Consider the following 12406-nt stretch of genomic DNA (forward strand, 5'->3'; position numbering starts at 1 on the left):
GTGACTCTTTGAATGTTTATGGTTGCCGACCCCTGGTTAACAGTATCAACTAAGGATGAAAACTTCCTAGAATCCATATGGGTCAATATAAAAGGAGAAAAGAATGACATTGCTATAGGCATATACGGTACTACCGGCCACCCAACCAAGCAGAAGAAATAGATGAACTCTTTGTTAATCAATTAACAAATGTATGTAGGAAACATATCACAGTAGTAATGGGAGACTTTGTGTACTCTGATTGTCAACTCGCAAAGCATCCCTGGCCTGCTCTCGAGTTGTCATGGGCAAGGGGGATGGGCAAACGAACTCTGCAGCTGTGGCAAGGCAGCACATCAGTCAAAACAAAAGCACATTCCAGCCATATCTCTGTCAAGGCCATCTCTCCACAGTGGGTGGAGAGGAGTGATCTCTACAACCTGTGAAATGGCTTCATTGGAGAATGTGACTGATGACACACCTTGAGGGGAGGGGGGGAAACAGGGTCAGAGCTGGAACATAAATTATGTGGGGTCAGAGTTGGCTTCATTTGGAACATGCTGACATGAAGCTCCTAATAAATAACTGGATTTCTTTTGAAGCTTGGTTCGAGGCTCATGATTTAATTAGGGCATCAGTCAGAACCCTGACATTGATATCAGTTGGGAAACAAACTCTGCAGCAAGTGGGAAATTGAACAGATTCCTAATCAATTTAGCTGACAACTTTGTCATCCAAAAGACAGAGGACAGAACTAGAGAAAAAGCTATATGGACCTAATAGAGAAGAAGTGATAGAGGGAGTTGAAGTCACCACAATCTTGAGCAAGAGTAACCATGTCATACTGGAGTTCAGTATAATGCAAACACAAACAATAGAATATAATCCAACCAATGTCTTAAACTTTAAAAGAGCTGATTTTAACGAACTCAGAGACAGCCTAAGAAAAATTCCATGGATGAAAATTCTAAAGGGGAAAATAATGCAAGAAGTGTGGGAAACCCTGAAAAATTTGATCATAAAAGCCCAATTCAACACAATACCACTGAAAAAGAAAAACAAGAAATCCTGGAAGAAACCAGCATGGTTGTACAAAGATCTCGCTGATAAACTGAAAGACAAGAAGGATAATTAAAAAAATGGAAAGAGGGACACATAACTAAGGCAGAGTATCAACAGATAGCCCAAATCTGCAAAGATGAGGTCAGGAAAGAATGAACAAAGACTTGCAATAAAAGTAAAAGATAATAAAAAATTATTTCAACATATAAATAATAAGAAAAAAAAGTAAAGAAACAGTCGGTCCACTAAAGAGAGAAGAGGGTAAGGAAATAACAGGCAGTAGAGAGAAAGTAGAGCTGCTTAACTCATTCTTTGCATCAGTCTTCAAACAAAAAGAAACATACAACCTACCAACATATAACTGTAAAAGACACACTAGAAATAAAAATTAAAAAAAGCAAGAAAATGGTAACAGAATATCTGTCTGATCTTGATGAATATAAATCATGGGGACCTGATGGATTACATCCCAGAGTTATGAAGGAACTGGCTGATATTATCTCAGAACCATTGTCCCGTATCTTTTAAAAATCCTGGAGCACTGGGGAACTTCCAGAGAACTGGAAAAGAGCTGATGTGGTTCCCATCTTCAAAAAAAAAAGGGGGGGGGAAACAGACCTGGGAAAACTATAGGCCAATCAGCCTATCATCAATACCAGGAAAAAATAATTAAAAAATGGATCTGTGAATATCTAGAAACTAATAAAAGTTATAACTAGAACCCAGCATGGGTTTGTTAAAAACAGATCATGCCAAACCAATCTTATTTTGTTCTTTGACAAAGTGACTAAATTAGTAGAACAACAAAATGCTATGGACTACTTATACTTCAGCAAGGCAGTCAACAAAGTAGACCACAACCTACCGGTACTTGGTAAACTAGAAAAAAGTGGGATAGACAGCATCACCACCAGATGGATTTGTAACTGTCTGACAAACCATACTCAACGAGTAGCCCTAAATGGTATTACATATATATGGAGGGAAGTAAACAGATAAGTACCACAAGTTTCCATTTTAGGCCCAGTACTCTTCAATATCTTCATAAATGACTTAGATGAGGGAATAGAAGGGGAACTCATCAAATTTGGAGATGACATTAAGCTGGCAGGAATAGTCAACACACCAGAAGACAAGCTCAGGATCCTAAGATCTTGACAGACTTGAACAATGGGCCCTATCCAACAAAATGAAAGTTAATGTGAAGAAAAGCAAGGTTTTACACCTAGGCAGGAAAAACCAAAGGTACAAGTACAAATTAAGCAAAACCTGGCTGGAAAACAATAACTGTGAAAGTCACCTTGGAGTCCTAATGAATGATCACTTAAACATGAGCCACCAGTATACAGCAGCTGCCAAAAGAGCTAACACAATCCTTGGTTGTATAAATAGAGGCACAGAATCAAAATCACATGATGTATTAGTACTGCTTTATAAATCTTTAGTAACACCACACCTGGAATATTGCATTTAGCTTTGGTCCCCACATTACAAAAGAGATTTGAGACTTTGGAAAAAGTACAAAGAAGAGCAACTAAGATGATTAAGAGCCAATAGACAAAAACATATGAAGAACGGTTGCAGTAATTGGATATGGCTAGTAGTCCAGTATTTGAGGGGCTGCCACAAAGAAGAGGGGGCCATCTTATTTTCCAAAGCATCAGAAGGCAAGATGAGAAACAATGGATGAAAACTAATCAAGGAAAGAAGCAACCTGGAATTAAGGAGAAACTTCCTAACTGTGAGGACAATTAACCAGTAAAACAGCTTGCCTTCAGAAGTTGTGGGTACTTCTGTAAGTAGATAATTCACTGGAGGTTTTTAAGAAGAGACTGGACAGACACTTGTTTAAAGTGGTATAAGATCACCTGCTTGAGCAGTGGGTTGGACTAGAAGACCTCTAAGATCCCTTCCAGCTCTACTCTGATTATTATTATAAAGTGGATGACAAAGAAGTCAAAATAATGTTTCTTTAAGTCTGGAAAAGAACCATTTTCATTATCATATATGCTTTTAAATCTACAGATAAATCTACAGATATCCTTCTTTTAAATATCTTATGAATAAGGGAGAAGTACATATTCTAACCTTCTAACATTATTGGATACACTATTGGGGGGGGGGAGAAAACAGCGTCCTTCCCAAAATGAGTTTAATTTGACTAATCTGATTCTGCCTTCGATTTAGAAAATTCAAGTGTCCAAGATTCTACTGCATGACTACACTTCTGCTGCAGTGCCAGTCACAGTTCCTGCTAATTTGCACTGGGAGAAAAGGTGTTATTGCCACTCGAGAGAATTCTATCCACTGGGAATAGTTGGAAACATGTGGGAGAAACTTAAGCTTTGAAACATGGCAGAATCACATCTTTCCCTTCCCTATCTTGCTATTCCTCCTGGCCTGATTTGTAAATTATGCAGCCCCTGAGATAACAGAAGGATTTTCCTAGAGGCCAGGTGAATATTTCAGAGATATGCAAACTTGGGAGCTGCCCTCGAATATTTCTAACACTAGGGTATTTAAAAATACAATTTGAGAGTTCAGATAAACTGCATCTCAATAGAAATATTATTTACAGATTTATTTATTTATTTAAAAATGTATATTTTGCCCCATCCAATTTTTTCTGGGTGGTTATTTGTGCTCAGTGAGGTTTTATTTCTTAATTTAAACCACCTATATACCGTCTGCTTCTATAGATCAACTTTCCTCAATTTGGTGTCCTACAGATGTTGAGATAATAATTCCTTTGACAAGATTAAAATATTAGGAATGGCCTCCAATCCCAATAGGACTTTGCTATCCACCAGACACTTTGTATTGCTGCAACACTACCAGCAAGTTGAGGTACAGGTGATCAATTTGCAGAATGTCACAAACCTCTCCCACCCCCCAAAAAACCCCAAGCAAGGGTCCTACTACTATAGTAAATGAACTTCTAAGAATTTCATAGTGCTGCATCTAGAATATTTCATATTTCTTAATGATAAATAAATGAAATCACTCAGAACTTTTGTCTGCAGTTTCAATTATCAAAATAAGTGGATTATAGTTTTCCGAATAAGACATCACGCTTTGTTTAAAAAGATTCAGGATAATTACAGATGTGCACGAAATGGGAAAAAACTGCTTTGAACTTGGAAAAGGTATCCATTCTGGAAGTTCTGCCAGTTTGGGTCAGCCACAGGTTAACATAAACAAGGCCCAGATTGTCCTGAGTTTTCGGTGAAAGAAAATCTGAATATTGTGAGTAAGGAGTTTTTTGTATCTTCTCTCTTCCCTCTCCTCCTCTTCCTATATAGCAAATGTGTCAACTACATTTAATCTTCCCAGCATCTGAATTTCATCCCTACCTTAACCCTCAAACTGACTTTACTGCTATCACCTTCGTCTCAGCAGAGCACTCATTTGCCCACATGTGTTTGAGTTAACTAATATCCCTCCCCTGTGTTCTCTTCATTTCCTCTTCCAATGTCCTTGGCTTTATTTCTTGATCATTCCCCAAATTATTCTGCCAGAAATAATTGTTTCAGTAAGTGCTCAAAGCAAAATGCCCCAATTTAAAGATTAAAAAAAGAGAAATGCATATTTCTCTTTGGACATGGACTATCCAAAATAATTATTCCATACAAAGTTGATTTATACATGAAATATTTTTACTTTCCTATGGGGAATCTTTTTAGAACTGCTGGCAATAAAATGAGACAAATAGGGGGAAATTCACAGATTGCTTTAACTCTGAAACCTCTAAGACAAAATAGCACCTAAAACAGACCTATCAATTACATGTGTGGGTGTGTGCATGAAAAACACCAAAAACCAATTACGAATAGATACAAATGTCTATTCGAAAAATTTAGTTGGCAACTTCTCAACCTCATCACAGAAGTCATCATGAAAGTATGGAAGCTAAAACCATGATAAGCCTGAAATGTTTTGGAAAAAGTGTTTTAGACGATGAAATAATCTAATAACAATATACAGTACATCTGAAAAAGGATTCTTAAAAAAAGAAAATACTGCTAATAATAAAAAAATGGGAGAGGTCTATTGTGTTTTGCAGTTGTATGTACCAATGACAAGGAAACCTTGAATGGACAAATATTAACATACTCTAGAAACTGATGTTTTACAGACAGTGAGGAAACTGAAAGTGAAAAGATTGGATATATCAGCAATTATGAAGTATGAGGATATTTCATTCAGTTATGAAGTACTTACAAGAAGAAATATAAAAGTTTTAGAATAACTACAGTAGCACATTCAACCATTATTGAATATTATTGAAAAATCTGTAGGGAAATCTGAAACATGCAATGCATGCAAAGAAATTTAAGAATTATTCTGAACTAGAAAAATTCTGAGGAAAGAGAAGAGGATGACCAGCAGCAAGGTGGATGGACTCAGTTATACTGGTGGAAGGTAGATCACTAGAAGACTTTTAAGACCTGACTAGGAACAGATTATCATGAAGAAAATCTACATATGCAGTTGCTGGAAGGTGACATTAATGGGATATAATCAATCAGATGAATTCTGCAAAGAAAAGTAGAAGTAAATGCAAAACCAAGAACAGGAAATCTTTTGGACACCCACTAGAAACATATTCTGACAAAAGAGGCTGTCGTGTCCTACTCCCACTCCGACGGCCGGGTCTGGGAAGTCTGTATCAAGCGTGGCCACGAAGCCTCTGCAGCTTTGCCAAATTCCTTTCAGATTTCTCAGGGCAGGCAAGAATCCAAGGTGTGACTTCAGCAAACCAGATGAGACTTTGCTTGACTCAAGGAATGCCAAAAAGCAGATCCTTTATATAGGCCATGGGGTGTGGCTCCATGACTCAGCACTTATCCAGGCCTGCCCCTCCCTTCCTTTTGCTGACGTCGCCTCTCAATTCTCCGGAAGCGGGGATCCATCCACTGTGAACTCCCTTCCTCCTGATCTGCTGCCGGTAATTCTAGCACGTGGCTGGCTTCGTGCTCACACGCTGTAGGAGTGAGGTTTGTTTGTGCATTCCTGACATTCTGTCCGGGCATGGTGCCAGGGCTGGGGGCTGGAGGCAAGCCAGGCCGTTCCTCTTCATTATCAGACTCTGAATCAGATAGCAGGAGATGGGAGGGGCCCGGCTGAGGAGAGGAGGGCGGGCGAGGCACAACAGAGGCATTAAAAAATACTGACTCAAAAGTGTGTCCATATTTCTACTTCTGCCATATACACAATTTGTCTTATTTCCAGTGTATTTCCACTACACGGAAATACACTGTGAGCACAATTATTAGGCAAGTGAGTATTTTGACCATATCATTTTAATGCATATTTTCTACTTCCAAACTTGAATGTTTAGTGGATAAGCATATCAGGTGATGTGTATTTGTGTAATGTTAGAGGATGTGGCCTAAAGAGATCAACACCTTATATCAAGGTGTGCAAAATTATTAGGTAGCTTCTTTTCCTCAGACAAAATGGGCCAAAAAAAAAGATGTAACTGACTCTGAAAAGTCAAAAAATGAAAAAAGCCTTTCAGAGGGATGCAGCACTCTTGAAATTGCTAAGATATTGGGTGTGATCACAAAACCATCAAACGTTTTGTTGCAAATAATCAACAGGGTTGCAAGAAATGTGTTGAGAAAAAAAGACGCCCATTAACTGCCAAAGATTTGAGAAGAATCAAATGTGAAGCTACCAGGAATCCATTATCCTCCATATTCCAGAACTGCAACCTACCTGGAGTGCCCAAAAGTACAAGGTGTTCAATACTCAAGAGACATGAACAAGGTAAGGAACGCTGAAACCTGACCACTACTGAATAAGACACATAAGTTGAAATGGCAAGACTGGGCCAAGAAATATCTGAAGACAGATTTTTCAAAGGTTTTATGGACTGATGAGATGAATGACTCTTTTTTTTTTAAATCAATTTTTATTGATTCACACACTCACACACACACACACACACACACACACACACACACGTTATGAACAGAGTATTGACCATATCATATCATATACAACTTAACATATCCAGATACATTTTACTTCATTACAATTTCTGCCAAAATATTCTTTTTCCATAATTTGATCATATCTTAATATTTCTATGCTCATTTATATAAACCACATCTTCTTTCGCCCTCGAGTTCTAATTTCTCCATTATTACTAATATATATTCTCTTTTATTGTTTTTTAATTAATTCAATTTTTATCTTGCTGTGTTCAAACATGTTCAGGGTTGTCTTTCTTCCATTTCATCTTTTTTATTTTACAGCACTCTTTCTTCTCTTCTCCTCTCCTTCCTTCCTTTTATCCTTCCTACTTTCTCCTCTCCTCTTCTATTTCTTCTTTACTTCCCCTTCCTTTCTCCCTCTCCTCCGTTCTTTCTCCCGCTCTAACCTTCTTTCGTTCCCCTCCCAGTCTTCCTCTCCTCTTCCCTTTCTTCTTTCCCTCTCCTTCTCCCTTTCTTCCATCTCTCTCCTCCTTCTTGTCTCTCTCTATTGCTGTATTCATTTTCATTTCAATATTTTCCACTATGGTGTCCAGACAACCCCTATTTTCCCATTTATTAAATATGTTTCTCAGAATTCCCCTTATATATTTTACCTATTAACATTATCTTTCATCTTATTCCATTTTTACCTTACAACAGTATAACCTTCCACCTCTTGATTTTTTTTTTTAATTCTTATTCCCAGTTGAATAATTATTTTTCTCTTTCATTTGGATACATCATTTACTAATGTTTCAATTTTGTCCATTTTACATCTCACTTTCAATTATTTCCACTTATAAACCATTCTACCTTTCACATTTCATCTGCTGGACTAGTTTTCTTAAACAATATATTTCTTCCTTTTTTACTTTTTTCAATTTTATATCTTAATTTAATTAAATTCTTTATTCTTTTCTATATTTAGAATATATTTCTTTACCATCCACTATGATTCCATGCATCCTCAGACCATAAAGCATATATCCCAATACATCTTTCACATTTCATCTACTTCTCCATTTTACATTAAACAATGTATTTCTTCCTTTTTGCTTCTCCCCTATACTTCATTTCATCCTTTCTTACTTCCCTTTTACTGAAATCTATATATTTCTTCTAATTTCCTTCTTACATAAAATTTCTACAACTATTTTCATTTTTCATTTAGTTGCAAAATAATTCTGCACACTAATAGTTGCCCAATAATTGTAGTCACATAGATATTCTCCTAAGAAAGAAAAAACCTCACTTTTACTTTCTTAAATATTCAGGTTTGAGGTTTATTAACATTTTGGATTGACCAATAGCATTGTAGTTGTTCAATAATAAAATTAACCTTCCAAAATATAACTTGTCTAATAATTGTGCACACAGTGTAGTAAATATGCATTCAAATTTGAGGAAAATTATTAACTTTAATTTTCTACATGTAGATGTCAGCTTCTCCTCCATTAGGGAATTAAGTGAAGCACATAATATCACTAGAGGTACCTCAATTTTTGCATATAACTGTCTCTGTACGAAGTTCATCTTTCTGCATAATCATAAAGTATACTAATTTTGAAAGATACTTGATTCCAGTTTTGATGCAAATACGTCTATTTTCTGAGAATGTTTTGGTCTATACAATATAAATTCTAACACTTTAGTTCAGTTAGAAACAGATTCAACATTCTATTTTATTTTACTGGAACTTCTGTGCTGCTCCAATCCAATAGGACTCTGGGTGGCTTACTTTCTCTTCTAATTAAAATACCACGGCATAATAAAATTAAGGAATTAAGCAGAATAATAACAACAAAATGCTAAAGAGAAAACTAAAGATCACTGAGAACAGAATATTCAAACATGGGCCAAGGAAGGGGTTCTAACTTATTCTAGATCCCCTCTTAGGGCTTTCTTTAAAAGCTGAATGGATGGAAGATAGACTTGATTTAAAAAAATAATAATTTTAGCTATAGTTTTTTCTTTAACATCCATAAGTTCTTAGTGAACAGTGTATTGTCTGGGTCGATGTACTTTATACACAATACTAATAACAATAATAATACTATTTAGATATACACAACAATAATCTCTCAACTTCTAACATTTATGTATACATAGTAATTATAATATATTCTATTATGTATCAGTATACTTAATATTATTTTTCTTTCTACTTTCTACCTTTATTTTCTAATCCTTAATGAAATTAGGATTAAGGATTTTCTAAAGGATTAGAAAATAGATACCATATTAAGAAGTATTCTATATCTATCCATCATCTCTTGCCTTTTTTAGTATTTCAACTCTTATTGACTTTTCGACAAATCTCCAAGGCTTGATTTTTCTGGAAGATAATTCATGAATGAAGGGCCTCTGGTGGCTCAGCAGACTAAGTCTGTCTGTTATTAACACAGCTGCTTGCAATTACTGCAAGTTCAGCTCCCACCAGGCCCAAGGTTGACTCAGCCTTCCATCCTTTATAAGGTAGGTAAAATGAGGACCCAGATTGTTGGGGGCAATAAAAGTTGACTTTGTATATAATATACAAATGGATGAAGACTATTGCTTAACAAAGTGTAAGTCGCCCTGAGTCTTCGGAGAAGGGCGGGATATAAATTCAAATAAAAAAAATGATATATCCATACAACTTGGTTACAATACAGCTGAAACCTTGAAAGACAATCAAGTGCATCTCTACTTAAAAGAAATGTAATGTGTTCATTAAGGAGCAAATTAGATCCACTGCCCACTAGAACAATCCTGTATACACTTTATGCCAAGGCTGAGAATCGGCAACCAGATTGATCACCATATGCAATGCAGTTTGTAGAACTTTCAACAAATACTGCTGTACAGGTTTTTGGGTTTTTTTGCTGAGACTATTTCTACTTATAGGGATATTCATAAGCATCTTTAATGATATTCTTGCTTAATATACCTGCCTCTTGTAAGACATTTAAATGGAAAGGTTCTAGAAATAATATCAATAACAATACTGCTTTCTAAAATTATTGCAAACGTTATTTTTTAACCAACTACATATAATTGAATTATTAAAGAAACCTGAGTTAGTGTCTCTTGTTCATGGAGCAACAGAAGTTTGGTTCCAGATCCATCTGTTTTCTGTTCCAGCATCAGAGAAAAATGTTCAATACACTTGATTGAGAGTTTTTCTTGAAGGGTTAAGATGACATCCTTTTTGATACAAGATTAAAATGAAAAAGAAGAAATGAGATAAAAAATAAAGACCTAGAATTCATTGTTTTGTAAATTCTCTGTTGAGTTCAAGCAATTGGTATGTATGAGCTGTTAATTTTCCATAGGAGAACAATATGTTTAAAAAAAACCTCATATTTATATGTTCTTTGTTGTAATTTTTTTATAATTGGAATTTGCTCTTAGATAATGACCCTAATTCTTGGCTTTTATCTTTTCTTTTATGTACACTGAGAGCATATGAACCAAGATAAATTCCTTGTGTGTCCAATCACACTTGGCTATTCTATTCTATTCTATTCTATTCTATTCTATTCTATTCTATTCTATTCTATTCTATTCTATTCTATTCTATTCACAGGTAGTGTAATGCCACAGAGGATATAGAGCAGGGGTGTCAAACTCACGTCATCACGGCAGTGTCACGTGACATAATGAGACTTTTTTAGCCTTCGCTAAACCCGATTTGGGTGTGGCCAGTGTGTGACGCATCTGGCCCACGGCCCAGGAGTTTGACAGCCCTGATATAGAGGTTTCATTTGAGTTCCATATGAATTTTTTCCCCCTTCCTTTTAGCCATGTCAGATTCTCCGAGACTGCTTGGACAAGTCCCAACTGTTTTCTTGGTAAGGTTTTTCAGAAGTGGTTTGCTGGGTGTGAGAGGAAGTGAGTAGCCCAGGTCATTCATCTGGCTTTGTACCCAGGGCAGCAAAGAGCTCACAACCTTAGTCACTATACCAAACTAGGTCTCAGATGTCTTGTTTTCCAAAAAATACAGGACACCAGCCTTAAGTTTCAACAACCAGTGGAACAGAAATGGCACTGGAGTTCTGAGCAGATGTGCATCAGATTTATTTTATGTTTCATCAAAACACTGGGACTTAAAGTCATTCCATCTAACATTTTCTATAGTTTGGATTAAATCTTGTGCATAGCTCACAAACACCACCCATTAAGTTCAAGCCTGTAAATCTTGTAGTACAATTCTATGTATACTATCTGTATTGAGAGGTAAATTTCATTTACTTTCATTGGTTATTTCCAGGTAATTTACTGGAAATGATGTTGCTCACAATAAATACTAAGTGCATCAGGGCTGACATTTATTTGTTTGCAAATGTTCAAATAAGTGTGTTTCTTGTTTAGCTTTCTCCCTCCCATTACTCTGTTTGCAGATTGACAGTTGCTCTTCCCATACAGGTAGTCCTTGCTTAACAACCATTTGTTTAGGGACTGTTTGAAATTACAACAGTATTGAAAAAACTAATTTACAAATACTTACAACCATTGCAATGCACCCAAGGTCACATGATCAACACTTGAACTTTCCCAACTGTCTTCAGAGAAGCAAAGTCAATAGGAAAGCAGGCAGGAAAGGTGCGGGCATGTGATATCTTGCTTAACGTCCACAGTAATTCACTTAACAACTGTGGCAAAAATAATATTAAAATTGGGTGCAGTCATGTGATGCTTTGGTAATGCCTGCAATACTTAACAACAAATTTTCCAGTCCCCACTGTGGTTGTAAGCAGTGGTGGGATTCAGCTGGTTTGCACTGGTTCTCGAAAACCAGTTGTTAACTTCTGATCAGTTCAGTGAACTGGTTGTTGGAAGAAATCTCCTTCCAACAACCCTTTGTTTTTCCACCTTAAGGGATTAATCCTGTCAAGAAGGCAGGAAAGAGACTTCTAGTATGCCTGTGTGTTGTTTCTAGCCTAATCCTGTTTATCTTTATTGTCCTGCTTAAGTGTTTTCAGAAACTGACTCTTAGGTTAAGCCTTCTTACATTGTAACGGCTGTTAACAGTTCTTGGCAGTATGCCCAGACTTTTTATAGCCTGAGCAGCTTCTCTGGAGTTTTTCCCCCCTATGCTAGTACTTTTATTCCAGGGCTTGACTTTTTTTTAAAGAGGAACGGTTGTTTTAAGCTTTTTACACTGCTTTAGTGGTTCCTGGCACTGTCCTTTTGGGGTGTACTTCCAACATGGCTGAATCCCCTCCCAGCCACTTCTTGCCTCCTCCATCCCAATTAAGGGTGGGAATGGGTGATCGCGGGCTTCTTTATTCCCTGGATATGTAATCTTCTCTGAATGGAGTGATCTGGCTAGTCTTTGGCTTCTTTGTTTGTTTGTTACAAAACAAAGGGGGGGGGGCTTCGGGCGGTCTCACCATCCCACT

General features: G+C 36.6%; 1 protein-coding gene across 1 annotated transcript in view; it reads right to left on the reverse strand.

Annotated features, from left to right (window-relative positions):
• FRMPD4 (FERM and PDZ domain containing 4) overlaps positions 1 to 12406 on the reverse strand; it is a 292626-nt gene that overhangs the window by 16596 nt on the left and 263624 nt on the right. The window contains exon 8 of the mRNA XM_058185802.1: positions 10077 to 10208. Coding sequence (XP_058041785.1) covers positions 10077 to 10208 — 132 coding nt within the window. The remainder of the gene's footprint in view (positions 1 to 10076; positions 10209 to 12406) is intronic.

The sequence above is a fragment of the Ahaetulla prasina genome, chromosome 5 (assembly GCF_028640845.1).
Source record: "Ahaetulla prasina isolate Xishuangbanna chromosome 5, ASM2864084v1, whole genome shotgun sequence".
In the NCBI taxonomy this organism is placed as follows: Eukaryota; Metazoa; Chordata; class Lepidosauria; order Squamata; family Colubridae; genus Ahaetulla; species Ahaetulla prasina.